Source organism: Osmerus eperlanus, chromosome 1, assembly GCF_963692335.1.
Source record: "Osmerus eperlanus chromosome 1, fOsmEpe2.1, whole genome shotgun sequence".
In the NCBI taxonomy this organism is placed as follows: Eukaryota; Metazoa; Chordata; class Actinopteri; order Osmeriformes; family Osmeridae; genus Osmerus; species Osmerus eperlanus.
The window spans coordinates 20,252,062-20,269,633 of NC_085018.1; the positions used below are offsets into that span (position 1 = coordinate 20,252,062).

At 38.3% G+C, this 17,572-nt stretch overlaps 2 protein-coding genes across 2 annotated transcripts; both read left to right on the forward strand.

The window, feature by feature from the left end:
* Positions 1–7,042, forward strand: LOC134026260 (sodium- and chloride-dependent GABA transporter 2-like). Its single transcript, XM_062468846.1, has 15 exons — positions 1–217; positions 1,082–1,293; positions 1,487–1,621; positions 2,210–2,350; positions 2,453–2,540; positions 2,660–2,792; positions 2,870–3,004; positions 3,967–4,070; positions 4,169–4,293; positions 4,633–4,745; positions 4,815–4,952; positions 5,262–5,364; positions 5,483–5,583; positions 5,889–6,059; positions 6,227–7,042. Exons 2-15 carry the CDS (start codon positions 1,122–1,124, stop codon positions 6,347–6,349), a joined length of 1,782 nt encoding a protein of 593 aa, XP_062324830.1. The 5' UTR covers positions 1–217; positions 1,082–1,121; the 3' UTR covers positions 6,350–7,042.
* A 1,944-nt stretch (positions 7,043–8,986) lies between these two features.
* On the forward strand, positions 8,987–15,733 carry LOC134026385 (sodium- and chloride-dependent GABA transporter 2-like). The gene is made up of 15 exons (XM_062469111.1): positions 8,987–9,077; positions 9,840–10,051; positions 10,244–10,378; positions 10,949–11,089; positions 11,192–11,279; positions 11,399–11,531; positions 11,609–11,743; positions 12,752–12,855; positions 12,954–13,078; positions 13,217–13,329; positions 13,399–13,536; positions 13,846–13,948; positions 14,067–14,167; positions 14,543–14,713; positions 14,882–15,733. The coding sequence occupies exons 2-15, from the start codon at positions 9,841–9,843 to the stop codon at positions 14,975–14,977; spliced, it is 1,794 nt and encodes a 597-aa protein (XP_062325095.1). The 5' UTR covers positions 8,987–9,077; position 9,840; the 3' UTR covers positions 14,978–15,733.
* Positions 15,734–17,572: the final 1,839 nt, after the last annotated feature.

The window sequence follows — 17,572 nt, forward strand, 5'->3', positions numbered from 1 at the left end:
ACCCTTACTGAACACTCACTCACACACGCACGCACACTAATATTTAATCCTCCACATGGGCTCAATCGTAGCTCGAGCTGGGGAGAAAGTTTGGCATGGAGACATTGTAGGTCTAGGTTTGTTTCCACTGAAAGGGACCAACACACATTTTCTGCAAGAGCAAAATGGAAAAATAGAACACAGCCGCAAGCTTCAGAACTGCAGCTTCCTCCTTAAGGTACTACCTGTTTATCTTATTTTCTCTCCCTTAAGCAGCTATTTTGATACTTATTACTTTATGTATTTCACTGTATAGGCAGCGACAACAAAATCAGCAAATCTAGTCCTGTAAATCAAATGACAAGGACCTATGCTCAGCCATTTAGGATTGAAGGGGTGCCTCAACTGCTGTAGCACTTGTTATAGCTGCTGAATGTAGGCCAAAGGTTACAGACTGAATGTTCCGTGCCACAATGAGAGCAGGGATGTCTTCCTGTTTTGTGTTACACCACAGGCAAACTGTTTGTATATAAACATACAATTAAATGTTTCTTTTACAGACATTAACATGCTATAGAAAAATCGAAATATCTGTGTTTGGAATAACATTTATTCATAAATGATTCATGATTGCATATGATCATAGTGTAAGATTTATCAGGCTTCAATTGTTTTCAAACGTCCCTCAATGAGATGTATGGACAGCAGTAATGTACTTACCAAATAAGATATGTGGTAAGGAGATCATTTTACACCTACTTAAACACTTACACTTAGATTGAAAGTGCTTCATATGCTAAACGTACACAAAGAAAAAAACTGAAAGTACAATGAAATTGTATTCAGAATAGAATTTATCATATTTTCCAATCTTCATCCCACTTCCACAACTTTCAAAGCAAAGAACAAAAGCTTCATTGATGACACAAATACCCTTGTCCCAAAGCAGTGCAGCTGAGCTGTAGGTCTGCTAGTCATATTTTGAACATGAGCTCACATTGTTTAGCAGTTTGAACAATACTCACTTCAAATCATATAACAGTGGAATTCTTGTTATTCTTGTTCCTGGGCCTGCATAAGTGTTTAAAATATTTTGTTTCAGCGGAATTGCGAGTGTCACTGAGAATCTCCATGAGCATGAGATGATGTTTAAACTGGAACCCCAGGACTTGAGTACAGTCCACTCAGCCCCAAGCCCCCAGACACGAGGCCAGTGGTCCAGCAAGTTAGAGTTCCTCCTGGCCGTAGCAGGACAAATCATAGGCCTGGGTAATGTGTGGAGATTTCCATACCTGTGCTACAAAAACGGAGGGGGTGAGTTTAGTTTGTTGTTGATTATTTAAATGGATTTTGTACTTAAGCTTGTGTCATTTCAAATCATTTGTGCAAAGTAACAGAATTCTTATGTGGTTCAGCATAAAGTAATGCAACAAATCCTGGTGGCGTGCTGAAGTTGTGCTATACTTTTGTTTCTGATTTGTGAATAGTAATTTGTTCTATTCCTAAGGGGTGTTCTTCATTCCTTATACACTCTTCCTCTTCACTTGTGGCATTCCACTGTTTCTCCTTGAAACATCCTTGGGCCAGTACACCACACAGGGAAGCATCACCTGTTGGCGGAAAATATGCCCTCTCTTTGAAGGTAACAATTGAACACTAAGGGGCGAATAAGTGGGGAAGTGGACGGGAAGTGTGCTTGATGAATGTGTAATTTTCTGTACCAGGGGGTGAAATCCTCGCCAAAACATGACATACTCAGTTAAATTCCCATGTAAGATTATAACCCAACAATACATGGCTGGCAAGTCTTCTTTAACAAAGATTAACAATAAGTTACTTTATATAGAAAAAATATATCATTGATTTAAGTCTTGGATCAGCTTAAACTGTATTACATGGGCCCACACTATTACATCAGTTATTACTTTTTGAGGGAATGTCTGTAGGACATACATTTACAGCCTTTGTGCACATCAATGATTTATCTGAATGTGGGATTTTAATAGAGAACTACATCCTTTGTAGTTACAGCTTGACTGGGTGAAAGCATTTTGATTGCGTGACAAATTTCCCTTTAATCAATTAAAATACCAAATTGTATTGGAATCATTTGGTGTAGTCATTTGGTCTAAGTAAGAAAAATGTTCATCAGTTTTGACATGTTCTTTTGTACTTGATAGAGTGTAGATATCACTGGGTATGTTCTCAAATATGTACTTTTCCTTTTTAGGCCTGGGATATGGAAGCCAAGTGGTTGTTCTGTATTCCAGCATTTATTACATCATCATACTGGCCTGGGCATTCTTCTACCTGTTTTCTTGTTTTGAGCCTGAACTCCCATGGGCTAGTTGTAAAAACAGCTGGAACACAGGTATATTAATAGGGATTTGCACTTGGTTATCGTCATAGAAATCGAGTTGTAAAGTTTCCTAATCATTAAACAATTGATCAATTGAACAATTGTTATGAACAGGGAATTGCGTTGAGTTTGACCGAAGTATTGGCCGTCTAAATTGGACCACAGAAGAGAATGCAACATCGCCAGTTAGGGAGTTCTGGGAGTAAGTCTACAAGATATAACAAGTTAATCCATTTGCTCAATTTAAATGAATATGTGTGAAGCACAAACAGAGTATCCTACATTGTCATTTGGAATTGTAACTGACACTATGCTTTACAGAAGAAGAGTTTTGAATCTCACAAGCAGCATTCATGAGCTTGGCAGCATACGGTGGGAGCTGGCACTTTGTCTTCTGTTGTCCTGGATCATCTGTTACTTCTGTGTCTGGAAGGGAGTGAAGTCAACAGGAAAGGTAAGGCAAGTGTTTACCATGAATACTAGTGATGTATTGGATGTGCAAGACCAGACTCAAAACTGGTTCTCTCTCAGGTGGTTTACATCACTGCCACCTTCCCCTATGTGATGCTGGGGGTGTTGCTAGTCCGCGGACTCACACTGCCAGGGGCCATAGATGGTATTAAGTTCTACTTGTATCCTGACCCAGCCCGTCTTGCTGACCCTCAGGTAAGAATGACCTGCTCGGTTACTAAACCTGTGTGTCTAGTCTTCCACCTACACATCCACACATTCTTGGGTACATAGAGGGCTCCAAGTTGTGAAGAGGTCTGACCATTGATCAGTTAACAATTAAAGATAGTGATTACTTTATGACTTCTATACTGTTTGAAATGTTCTGAATATAATTAACAATGTTTGAGCTATACCTTGCAATATTAATCTCATGAGCACATAACCCTTGGTTATTGGGAGTCAGGTGGCTGAGCGGGGAGGGAATCGGGCTAGTTATCTGAAGGTTGCCAGTTCGATTCCCGGTCATGCCAACTGACATTGTGTCCTTGGGCAAGGCACTTCACCCTACTTGCCTCGGGGGAATGTGCCTGTACTTACTGTAAGTCGCTCTGGATAAGAGCGTCTGCTAAATGACTAAATGTAAATGTCAATGGTTATGTCCAGGAGAGAAATATGCCTAACTATTCATTATGTTTGTTGAATCATTATACTGTTTTATTATGCCTGTATAGCCATAAGTTGGGTTTTTGGTCACAATATTACCAAAGTGTATAATGCCATGCAACTTTGAATAAGGAAAATAGAAGGAGTGACAAGGCCATTTCTAGGAGCCCTATCTAAAGACCTAAACAAAAGCTATCTGGCATTCTGTGTCCTTTTTCAGAGGCTGTGAGGGCAATGTTAATCATATTGTATCCTCCCATATTGTGATACAATATACTCTCTTGATTTCCTGTATTCATTGTCCAGTCTTCTTTGATACCCAACTTGAGTGTACCAGACACCTGCACCACACATTTGTGTAATAAATACATTGATTTTGTCTTGAACATCTTAACAATTCCTTTCATTGACTTGGTACTTTCAGAGCAATTGGGTATTATCTAATACGTCTTCAGTTGATAATGTATCTAAGCTGTTAGACTTTAATCATTGTCTGTCACTTGGTCTTGCAGGTGTGGATGGATGCTGGAACACAAATATTTTATTCTTATGCCATTTGCATTGGGTGCCTTACTGCTCTTGGCAGCTACAATAAGTACAACAACAACTGTTACAAGTGAGTGAAGAGGTCATGGTGAAGAGGAGCGGAAAGAGAATATACAATATATAATGTATACAATATGGTCCTAATAAATGACTGATTGTCTTTCTCAGGGATTGTGTGTACCTGTGCCTTCTTAACAGCGGAACCAGCTTTGTTGCTGGCTTTGCTATCTTCTCTGTGCTGGGATTCATGGCGTACGAGCAGGGAAGTGACATATCAACAGTGGCTGAGTCAGGTCAGAGTAAAGATATACAAGACAAATGCATCAGCTATCAATAAACCATCAGGACTAACATGGGAGTCAGGTGGCTGAGCGGTGAGAGAATCGGGCTAGTAATCCGATGGTTGCCAGTTCGATTCCCTGTCATGCCAACTGACGCTGTGTCCTTGGGCAAGGCACTTCACCCTACTTGCCTCGGGGGAAATGTCCCTGTACTTACTGTAAGTCACTCTGGATAAGAGCGTCTGCTAAATGACTAAATGTAAATGTAAAACATGAAATGCATGCATGGTTGTTACAAAATGTACTCAGGAAACTCATGCACACTTGTTCACATGTTTTTTTTTACCTCAGGTCCTGGCCTTGCATTTATTGCGTATCCTCGTGCAGTGGCCATGATGCCAGTACCTCAGCTTTGGGCCATTCTTTTCTTCATTATGATCATCTTACTTGGGTTAGACAGTCAGGCAAGTACTGAAATCTCTTCAATTCACAGAAGTTAGTTAGTTGACAGTTAAGTTTATTCTCTGTTTCAGTTTGTAGGTCTGGAGGCTCTGATTACAGCTATCTCAGACATGCATCCTTCCTTCTTTCATGTTGGGCATCGGCGTAAACTCCTACTCCTTGGTATTAGTGCAGGGTGCTTCTTCATTGGCCTGGTGATGGTCACAGAGGTAGGAAATCATCTTTGTTGTATTACAATCATACATTGATTTAGCATCCAAAGCGACACATGGAGGGATTTGAACATGCAACCTCCTTATCTACTGTCAAGTGTTGTACCACTTTATCACCCATAGCTCATTATAATTGAGTAATCATAAAAGCATATCAATTGTAACCAACAACTTGAAAGTTACAATTGAGACAAAAATTAGACAACAACTGAGACATGTGACAAAGAAACATTTTCAAGTGTTGGTGTCCTTTTAACATTTGTTTGATCTTATGCTTCTACCTCCTCCACATCCTGGCCTGTGTAGGGTGGCCTCTACGTCTTCCAGGTGTTTGATTACTATGCTTGCAGTGGGATGACTCTGCTTCTCTTCGCTATACTGCAGTCTCTGTGTGTCGGTTGGATTTACGGTGTGTTTTAAATCCACATCAAAAGTCTGAATAGTTAGTATTGTAGCTCTCAGTATGTTAATGGTCAATCTATTGATGTTTATAATTCCCTCTCCTCACTGTAACGTCTACTCCACAGGCTCAGAACATTTCTATGATAACATTGAGGACATGATTGGGTATCGACCTTTCCCCTTGATTAAGCACTTGCTGAAGTATGTAACTCCAATTATATGCATGGTGAGTATTACAGTATTACTCAATTCAAATCAATTAAATGCAAGCCTCGACAGAAGTTGCACAACATCTGTTAAAGTTTATGTTAATGTTTTTTTTTTTAACTATTTGTGAAATACATACAGTACTGTGCAGAAGTAAATATTTTTTACAGGAATATTGTCTTATATATTCATATTGTATTATATCATGTATGTATATTATATTATTATTTTTTGCCTAAGACTTTTGCACAATACTGTACATATATAAACTGTACACTATTATAATGTATAGGAAAATTATGTTTACAACCATTCTTATTTCAGGCAACGTTTGTCTTCTCCTTGGTCAAGTACACTCCTCTCAAGTTCAACAACAAAACTGAATATCCATGGTGGGGCTATGCCCTTGGCTGGTGGTTCACTCTCTCCTCAACACTCTTGGTTCCTCTCTGGATGATCTACGTTATCAGTGTCACTCCTGGAACACTGAGACAGGTACTGAGTGGGGGATCTATCCCTTTTGGCTTGTAGCTAAATTAGATAGAAGACTGTCCATTTTCCAAATGCATTTTGTTTGCTGTTTTCAGTTAATTTACCCTGTTGCTTGAACATGATAATACTAGTCGATTTTCTCACTAAAAATCTGTTCTCTTCTGCTTCAGAGAATCTCAATCCTCTGCACTCCATCAATGGATCTTCCCTTGACAAAGTCACGAAAGAAAGTCTTTCTAGATGAATCTGACCAGCTTAAGTCTAGACCTTTATGTGGAGACACAGGTCTATGAGCATTCAGACATTCAGACATTCAGACGTATGGAAGAGCTAGTACTGTAATCACTTAGCACACAATACTAAGCAGCCAGAACATGCCACTATATTTGACCTGACGTTGAAGTGAAGGACATGTGTCCTGACTTTACAGCACGGTGTGTTGGGGTATTGTTAGATTAATCTAAAGTAGTGTTTCCCCTGAAACAAACTTGCTCAATACTGTACTACAGACATTGGATATATACTTAATTTTATTGTGACTAGTAAAGGGTAAATATTATTGTACTTATCGGTCTTCTGAGTGGAAGGTTGAAAAAGCTTTAGTGAAGTTGCAAGGTCACATATGCCAAACTCTGACAGGTTGTGCTTTAACCAGTTCCAATCATTTTTAACACAGGGACATAGGAGAGGGTGTCAGACATTGTGTGATCATTGTGTGAACTGTATTCACAGTTCTCTGAGTCTGTTAATTCATCAGCAAGCTTAAAATCTTCTGTATTGTAACTGTAAGATGATATTTGAGTATCCAAATTGTATTGTTTCACATGTATATTATGTTTTTTTATATGAAGTATGGCATTGAGGGGTTTCCTTTGTACAGAAAACAATTATGGGCAACAGTTGTAAATGTGAAGTGTGGTATAATAATGTACAGTATACATTTTTGATGGTGATGTAAAAAATAAAATGCATTTTTCTGTAATCATTTGCAATAATAATTGGAACATTTTTCTAAATGGATTGAACCACAACTTCTATATGGTCAGTGTGCTGGGTTTTTCCCATTGTACATTTTACAGTTTAAAGTGTTATGTATCCGTATCATTAAAGCTTTTGAAACATTTACAAAAACATTTTTATCAAAACATTTTTGGGGGGGTTTAGCTCTGTTGGGCCTCTGTTAAGCTGTTGTTTGAATCTCAAACTCAGCAACACATTTGAGTCCAACTTGAGTGTTGATTACAGCAGGCTTGTACTGTATGTAGCTCACTCAATAATAGAAGAGGCATAGGGTAGTTGTCTAAGCTTAAGCATGTGTGTGATTTTTTGCCCATTTCAGAGTATCTCCTTGTTTATTAAATATAAAGGTGTTGCAGGATGGGACACTATAAATCTAGGATTGGGATGTGAAAGGCCTCTTCGCATTGTCATGTCTTAAGATACACTTTATTGACAGTGACGATGCATAGCATATATACAGCATACAACAATTGTTAGTATTGCATATGTATCTCTCTTCTTCATATATTAATGTATAGTCACAAATTCATAATGGTACAAAGTCATACTTCTTTATAGGGATCCCTATCTTCTTTCTCTGTACCACCTAAACTGTGTCCCGTGTGTTGGAAACTATTAATTCCTTTTTAGAATATTTTCGGAGTTGTGTAGGCAGCAGTAAGGATGTTGCTAGGGGTACTGTTAAGTTGTCCCAGTTCTAGAATCTTTTATAAGCCTGCCTTACTCAGAGATCAAGTTAACAAGCTTGTTGTTACATATCTGTTTTGGTTTCCAATTTAATTAAATAGATAAATGGGACAAGAGCATAAGATATCGTCAAGTGAATCAATATTTATAACAAAGGTTTGTGACATTTACATACCTTAGCGTCATGTTCAGCAAATTTCTGTAACATATTGGCGTAGATTATCTTGTCCCGTTCATGGTGTTCCCGGATTTTGCGCTGGCAAATGGAAATCTGAGCGCGGGCTGCTCGATTTGAGGAGTTGACCTGCAGCACTTGCCGGAATTCAGTCAAGGCCAAGCCAAACTCATTACGAAGGAGCCGGGCCTCCCCACGACGGTACAATGCCTTCTCATTCTTCCCATCCACTTCTATGACCTGGGACACACACACATTTCACAACAATGGCCATCCATATATAAAAATAAAAACAGATCAACATGTCCAATGGGCTGTTAAAAGGCCCCGTCTTGACTAAAAGATCAACCAAATTCCACCAGGGTGTCTATAAGCTTGTGTCTAAACATGTAGCAAGGCTAGTTGTTTATTATTCTGGAAAATGTAAGTGAAACTATTTGTACTGTAGGAAATTGAATCTTGCCCTCTCCTCCAACTCAATATTACCATTAAATTATGAAGAATTATGTTATGAACAAGTGTTTTTGTTTCTTTACACCTACTGTCTGCTAAACTGTATGTAATAAGTATTTTCTAGGCGTTTTCAACTTCTTGTTTATCCATCACTTAGTAGACATTGACACAAGGTCTATATCATGAAACAAAAAAGAGTGTTCTTGCTGGCCTCATTTACCAATCCTCTTCCTCTCATTTACATTTAGTCGACACTCTCATCCAGAGCGACTTACAGTAAGTACAGGGACATTCCCCCCAAGGCAAGTAGGATGAAGTGCCTTGCCCAAGGACACAACTTCAATTTTGCACACCAGGAATCGAACCGGCAACCTTCTGATTACTAGACCAATTCCCTAACCGCTCAGCCACCTGACTCTCATAGTTGGGATTGTTTCCTTGTTTCATAAGCTCCTCCTCAAGCTTGTTATGCACACCCTTACTGAACACTCACTCACGCACACACACTAATATTTAATCCTCCACATGGGCTCGTCGTAGCTCGAGCTGGGGAGAAAGTTTGGCATAGAGACATAGTAGGTCTAGGTGTGTTTCTACTGACAGGGACCAACACACATTTTCTGCAAGAGCAAAATGGAAAAATAGAACACAGCCCCAAGCTTCAGAACTGCAGCTTCCTCCTTAAGGTACTCACTGTTTATCTTATTTTCTCTCCCTTAAGCAGCTCTTTTGATACTTATTACTTTATGTATTTCACTGTATAAGCAGTGACAACTAAATCAGCAAATCTAGTCCTGTAAATCAAATTACAAGGACGTATGCCGTGCAGGGATGTCTGCCTGTTTTGTGTTACACCACAGGCAAACTGTTTGTATATAAACATAAAATTAAATGTTTCTTTTACAGACATTAACATGCTATAGAAAAATCTAAATATCTGTGTTTGGAATAACATTTATTCATAAATGATTCCTGATTGCATATGATCATACTGTAAGATTTATCAGGCTTCAATTGTTTTCATACATCCCTCCATGAGATGTATGGACAGCAGTAATGTACTTACCAAATATGATATGTGGTAGGGAGATCATTTTACACCTACTTAAACACTTACACTTAGATTGAAAGTGCTTCATATGCTAAACATACATGAAGAAAAAACTGAAAGTACAATGAAATGGTATTCAGAATAGAATTTATAATATTTTCCAATCTTCGTCCCACCTGCACAACTTTCAAAGCAAATAACAAAAGCTTCATTAATGACACAAATATATATTGTCCCAAAGCAGTGCAGCTGAGCTGTAGGTCTGCTAGTCATATTTTGAACATGAGCTCACATTGTTTAACAGTTTGAACAATACTCACTTCAAATCATATAACAGTGGAATTCTTGTTATTCTTGTTCCTGGGCCTGCATAAGTGTTTAAAATATTTTGTTTCAGCATGATTGGGAGTGTCACTGAGAATCTCCATGAGCATGAGATGATGTTTAAACTGGAACCCCAGGACTTGAGTACAGTCCACCCAGCCCCAAGCCCCCAAACACGAGGCCAGTGGTCCAGCAAGTTAGAGTTCCTCCTGGCCGTAGCAGGACAAATCATAGGCCTGGGTAATGTGTGGAGATTTCCATACCTGTGCTACAAAAACGGAGGGGGTGAGTTTAGTTTGTTGTTGATTATTTAAATGGTTTTGTACTTAAGCTTGTGTCATTTCAAATCATTTGTGCAAAGTAACAGAATTCTTATGTGGTTCAGCATAAAGTAATGCAACAAATCCTGGTGGCGTGCTGAAGTTGTGCTATACTTTTGTTTCTGATTTGTGAATAGTAATTTGTTCTATTCCTAAGGGGTGTTCTTCATTCCTTATACACTCTTCCTCTTCACTTGTGGCATTCCACTGTTTCTCCTTGAAACATCCTTGGGCCAGTACACCACACAGGGAAGCATCACCTGTTGGCGGAAAATATGCCCTCTCTTTGAAGGTAACAATTGAACACTAAGGGGCGAATAAGTGGGGAAGTGGACGGGAAGTGTGCTTGATGAATGTGTAATTTTCTGTACCAGGGGGTGAAATCCTCGCCAAAACATGACATACTCAGTTAAATTCCCATGTAAGATTATAACCCAACAATACATGGCTGGCAAGTCTTCTTTAACAAAGATTAACAATAAGTTACTTTATATAGAAAAAATATATCATTGATTTAAGTCTTGGATCAGCTTAAACTGTATTACATGGGCCCACACTATTACATCAGTTATTACTTTTTGAGGGAATGTCTGTAGGACATACATTTACAGCCTTTGTGCACATCAATGATTTATCTGAATGTGGGATTTTAATAGAGAACTACATCCTTTGTAGTTACAGCTTGACTGGGTGAAAGCATTTTGATTGCGTGACAAATTTCCAAATTGTTTAAATTGTTCGTTTGGTGTAGTCATTTGGTCTAAGTAAGAAAAATGTTCATCAGTTTTGACATGTTCTTTTGTACTTGATAGAGTGTAGATATCACTGGGTATGTTCTCAAATATGTACTTTTCCTTTCTAGGCCTGGGATATGGAAGCCAAGTGGTTGTTCTGTATTCCAGCATTTATTACATCATCATACTGGCCTGGGCATTCTTCTACCTGTTTTCTTGTTTTGAGCCTGAACTCCCATGGGCTAGTTGTAAAAACAGCTGGAACACAGGTATATTAATAGGGATTTGCACTTGGTTATCGTCATAGAAATCGAGTTGTAAAGTTTCCTAATCATTAAACAATTGATCAATTGAACAATTGTTATGAACAGGGAATTGCGTTGAGTTTGACCGAAGTATTGGCCATCTAAATTGGACCACAGAAGAGAATGCAACATCGCCAGTTAGGGAGTTCTGGGAGTAAGTCTACAAGATATAACAAGTTAATCCATTTGCTCAATTTAAATGAATATGTGTGAAGCACAAACAGAGTATCCTACATTGTCATTTGGAATTGTAACTGACACTATGCTTTACAGAAGAAGAGTTTTGAATCTCACAAGCAGCATTCATGAGCTTGGCAGCATACGGTGGGAGCTGGCACTTTGTCTTCTGTTGTCCTGGATCATCTGTTACTTCTGTGTCTGGAAGGGAGTGAAGTCAACAGGAAAGGTAAGGCAAGTGTTTACCATGAATACTAGTGATGTATTGGATGTGCAAGACCAGATTCAAAACTGGTTCTCTCTCAGGTGGTTTACATCACTGCCACCTTCCCCTATGTGATGCTGGGGGTGTTGCTAGTCCGCGGACTCACACTGCCAGGGGCCATAGATGGTATTAAGTTCTACTTGTATCCTGACCCAGCCCGTCTTGCTGACCCTCAGGTAAGAATGACCTGCTCGGTTACTAAACCTGTGTGTCTAGTCTTCCACCTACACATCCACACATTCTTGGGTACATAGAGGGCTCCAAGTTGTGAAGAGGTCTGACCATTGATCAGTTAACAAAATTAAGATAGTGATTACTTTTTGACTTCTATACTGTTTGAAATGTTCTGAATATAATTAACAATGTTTGAGCTATACCTTGCAATATTAATCTCATGAGCACATAACCCTTGGTTATTGGGAGTCAGGTGGCTGAGCGGTGAGGGAATCGGGCTAGTAATCTGAAGGTTGCCAGTTCGATTCCCGGTCATGCCAACTGACATTGTGTCCTTGGGCAAGGCACTTCACCCTACTTGCCTCGGGGGGATGTGCCTGTACTTACTGTAAGTCGCTCTGGATAAGAGCGTCTGCTAAATGACTAAATGTAAATGTCAATGGTTATGTCCAGGAGAGAAATATGCCTATCTATTCATTATGTTTGTTGAATCATTATACTGTTTTATTATGCCTGTATAGCCATAAGTTGGGTTTTTGTAAGAAGCGACTCGGAAATGCCTGTGACACTAGGCTAGATCAGAGGTCACAATATTACCAAAGTGTATAATGCCATGCAACTTTGAATAAGGAAAATAGAAAGAGTGACAAGGCCATTTCTAGGAGCCCTATCTAAAGACCTAAACAAAAGCTATCTGGCATTCTGTGTCCTTTTTCAGAGGCTGTGAGGGCAATGTTAATCATATTGTATCCTCCCATATTGTGATACAATATACTCTCTTGATTTCCTGTATTCATTGTCCAGTCTTCTTTGATACCCAACTTGAGTGTACCAGACACTTGCACCACACATTTGTGTAATAAATACATTGATTTTGTCTTGAACATCTTAACAATTCCTTTCATTGACTTGGTACTTTCAGAGCAATTGGGTATTATCTAATACGTCTTCAGTTGATAATGTATCTAAGCTGTTAGACTTTAATCATTGTCTGTCACTTGGTCTTGCAGGTGTGGATGGATGCTGGAACACAAATATTTTATTCTTATGCTATTTGCATTGGGTGCCTTACTGCTCTTGGCAGCTACAATAAGTACAACAACAACTGTTACAAGTGAGTGAAGAGGTCATGGTGAAGAGGAGCGGAAAGAGAATATACAATATATAATGTATACAATATGGTCCTAATAAATGACTGATTGTCTTTCTCAGGGATTGTGTGTACCTGTGCCTTCTTAACAGCGGAACCAGCTTTGTTGCTGGCTTTGCTATCTTCTCTGTGCTGGGATTCATGGCGTACGAGCAGGGAAGTGACATATCAACAGTGGCTGAGTCAGGTCAGAGTAAAGATATACAAGACAAATGCATCAGCTATCAATAAACCATCAGGACTAACATGAAATGCATGCATGGTTGTTACAAAATGTACTCAGGAAACTCATGCACACTTGTTCACATGTTTTTTTTTACCTCAGGTCCTGGCCTTGCATTTATTGCGTATCCTCGTGCAGTGGCCATGATGCCAGTACCTCAGCTTTGGGCCATTCTTTTCTTCATTATGATCATCTTACTTGGGTTAGACAGTCAGGCAAGTACTGAAATCTCTTCAATTCACAGAAGTTAGTTAGTTGACAGTTAAGTTTATTCTCTGTTTCAGTTTGTAGGTCTGGAGGCTCTGATTACAGCTATCTCAGACATGCATCCTTCCTTCTTTCATGTTGGGCATCGGCGTAAACTCCTACTCCTTGGTATTAGTGCAGGGTGCTTCTTCATTGGCCTGGTGATGGTCACAGAGGTAGGAAATCATCTTTGTTGTATTACAATCATACATTGATTTAGCATCCAAAGCGACACATGGAGGGATTTGAACATGCAACCTCCTTATCTACTGTCAAGTGTTGTACCACTTTATCACCCATAGCTCATTATAATTGAGTAATCATAAAAGCATATCAATTGTAACCAACAACTTGAAAGTTACAATTGAGACAAAAATTAGACAACAACTGAGACATGTGACAAAGAAACATTTTCAAGTGTTGGTGTCCTTTTAACATTTGTTTGATCTTATGCTTCTACCTCCTCCACATCCTGGCCTGTGTAGGGTGGCCTCTACGTCTTCCAGGTGTTTGATTACTATGCTTGCAGTGGGATGACTCTGCTTCTCTTCGCTATACTGCAGTCTCTGTGTGTCGGTTGGATTTACGGTGAGTTTTAAATCCACATCAAAAGTCTGAATAGTTAGTATTGTAGCTCTCAGTATGTTAATGGTCAATCTATTGATGTTTATAATTCCCTCTCCTCACTGTAACGTCTACTCCACAGGCTCAGAACATTTCTATGATAACATTGAGGACATGATTGGGTATCGACCTTTCCCCTTGATTAAGCACTTGCTGAAGTATGTAACTCCAATTATATGCATGGTGAGTTTTACAGTATTACTCAATTCAAATCAATTAAATGCATGCCTCGACAGAAGTTGCACAACATCTGTTAAAGTTTATGTTAATGTTTTTTTTTTTTTACTATTTGTGAAATACATACAGTACTGTGCAGAAGTTTTAGGCACAAAATATTTTTTACATGAATATTGTCTTATATATTCATTTTTGTCCTGTATTCGTGCAGAAGTATATTTATTCAGTCTTTTTATTTCATTTTTCCTTAAAGCATTTTTTATTCACTTTTTTAATTTATTTTTTATTGTCCCTAAGACTTATGCACAATACTGTACATATATAAATTGAACACTATTATACTGTATAGGTAAATTATGTTTACAACCACTCTTATTTCAGGCAACGTTTGTCTTCTCCTTGGTCAAGTACACTCCTCTCAAGTTCAACAACAAAACTGAATATCCATGGTGGGGCTATGCCCTTGGCTGGTGGTTCACTCTCTCCTCAACACTCTTGGTTCCTCTCTGGATGATCTATGTTATCAGTGTCACTCCTGGAACACTGAGACAGGTACTGAGTGGGGGATCTATCCCTTTTGGCTTGTAGCTAAATTAGATAGAAGACTGTCCATTTTCCAAATGCATTTTGTTTGCTGTTTTCAGTTAATTTACCCTGTTGCTTGAACATGATAATACTAGTCGATTTTTCTCACTAAAAATCTGTTCTCTTCTGCTTCAGAGAATCTCAATCCTCTGCACTCCATCAATGGATCTTCCCTTGACAAAGTCACGAAAGAAAGTCTTTCTAGATGAATCTGACCATCTTATGGTATAATCTTATCTTCTAGACTTTTATGTGGAGACACAGGTCTATGAGCATTCAGACATTCAGACATATAGAATAGCTGGTACTGTAATCACTTAGCATGCCACTAAATTTGAGCTGACGTTGAAGTGAAGGACATGTGTCCTGACTTTACAGCACGGTGTGTTGGGGTATTGTTAGATTAATCTAAGGTAGTGTGTTTCCCCTGAAACAAACTTGCTCAATACTGTACTACAGACATTGGATATATAATTAATTTTATTGTGACTAGTAAAGGGTAAATATTATTGTACTTATCGGTCTTCTGAGTGGAAGGTTGAAAAAGCTTTAGTGAAGTTGCAAGGTCACATATGCCAAACTCTGACAGGTTGTGCTTTAACCAGTTCCCAATCATTTTTAACACAGGGACATAGGAGAGGGTGTCAGACATTGTGTGATCATTGTGTGAACTGTTTTCACAGTTCTCTGAGTCTGTTAATTCATCAGCAAGCTTAAAATCTTCTTTAACTGTAAGATGATATTTGAGTATCCAAATTGTATTGCTTCACATATATTATGTTTTTTGTCTGAAGTATGACATTGAGGGGTTTCCTTTGTACAGAAAACAATTATGGGCAACAGTTTCTAAATGTAAAGTGTGGTATAATAATGCACAGTATACATTTTTGATGTTGATGTAAGAAATAAAAATGCATTTTTCTGTAATCATATGCAATAATAATTTTTCTAAATGGATTGAACCACAACTTCTATATGGTCAATTCGCTGGGTTTTTCCCATTTTACAGTTTAAAGTGTTATGTATCCGTATCATTAAAGCTTTTCAAACATTTACAACAACAAAAAATATCAAAAAGATTTTGGGGGGGTTCACTTGTAAAAGCGATTTAGCTCTGTTGGGCCTCATGTTAAGCTTTTGTTTGAATCTCAAACTCAGCAACACATTTGAGTCCAACCTGAGTGTTGATTACAGCAGGCTTGTACTGTATGTAGCTTACTCAATAATAGAAAAGGCACAGAGTAGTTGTCTAAGCTTAAGCATGTGTGTGATGTTTTGCAAAAAGCCCATTTCAGAGTATCTCCTTGTTTATTAAATATAAATGTGTTGCAGGATGGGACACTATAAATCTAGGATTGGGATGTGAAAGGCCTCTTCACATTGTCATGTCTTAAGATACACTTTATTGACAGTGACGATGCATAGCATATATACAGTATACAACAATTGTTAGTATTGCATATGTATCTCTTCTTCATATATTAATGTAGTCAAAAATTCATAATGGTACACAGTCATACTTCTTTATAATGATCCCTATCTTCTTTCTCTGTACCACCTAAACTGTGTCCCGTGTGTTGGAAACTATTAATTCCTTTTTAGAATATTTTCGGAGTTGTGTAGGCAGCAGTAAGGATGTTGCTAGGGGTACTGTTAAGTTGTCCCAGTTCTACAATCTTTTATAAGCCTGCCTTACTCAGAGATCAAGTTAACAAGCTTGTTGTTACATATCTGCTTTGGTTTCAGGTAATGTTGAGACAGCTAGCGATCGGACAAGAAATGTTTACAGTACCTGACATTATCCCGCACAGCCACGCTCTTCAGAGGACTGACATCAGCATATCCACCAATGAGTTCAACCACAGTTAACTATCCTGATTGGAATAACATGCATTTCATATTGGCACCTACCACTGACATTTCTATTAAGTGATCTCAGGTTTTGACACATTGTGATTGGCAGATGGGGATCAGTTGTGTGATTGAGATTCAGAGGTTGAAGTTGTGTCTATGTTTTGGTGATCAAATGTTAGGGGATGTTAAATGTATGAAACTTGTGATTCTCTGAAAAATATTTTGGTGGTTGAGTGATATATCAGCACATGAGGGATACATTGGTTGAAACAAAATATAAGAATTATGATTAGAATTTTAAAAAGACACACACAGTCACTGTTTTTTTCATACTGTATTAAAGACGCCCCCAGGCTCTGATAGCAAACCAATGTAAAACAAACACCTCAAATTTAAAGCCAAGAATGTATCCAGGCGCAAATCATGGTATTTCCTTGAAAAGACAACATTGGTGGTTTTACAATCTCAGCCAAAGTTCACTTCTAAGATATGACATGCTGATTTATGTAATTTTTTAAATATAACTTTCAACATTCCCAATAGACTTACAAAATATTCAAATTCAAAAACCATTGTAAAACTGCAAAAAACACCTCACCTGTTGTATCTGCCCCTGGTATAAGGTTTGAGTTTCTATGCATATGTCTAAAGCGCATGTTTCCAAATAATACGGGCAACTGATTTTCTGTGCTCCTGGGTCAATCAAGATTGTCTGCAACATTGCACCTATGAGTTTCACAAGTTTTACAAACTGTGTATTGAGGACTATGAAAATCTATGGCAATGCCACCAAAATTGTTACCTTGTGCATAACAACTGTGAATAAAAAGATAATGCAACAATATACTAACTGTATTGTATTAGGTCTGATTCATTCGTTATCAAAAGAATGCTAACTTTAAGTGTGCATATAGAGGTGTGGGTCTGCATGTTATACATGCAGTTTTCAATCTTCATGAAAAGAAGAGTTCG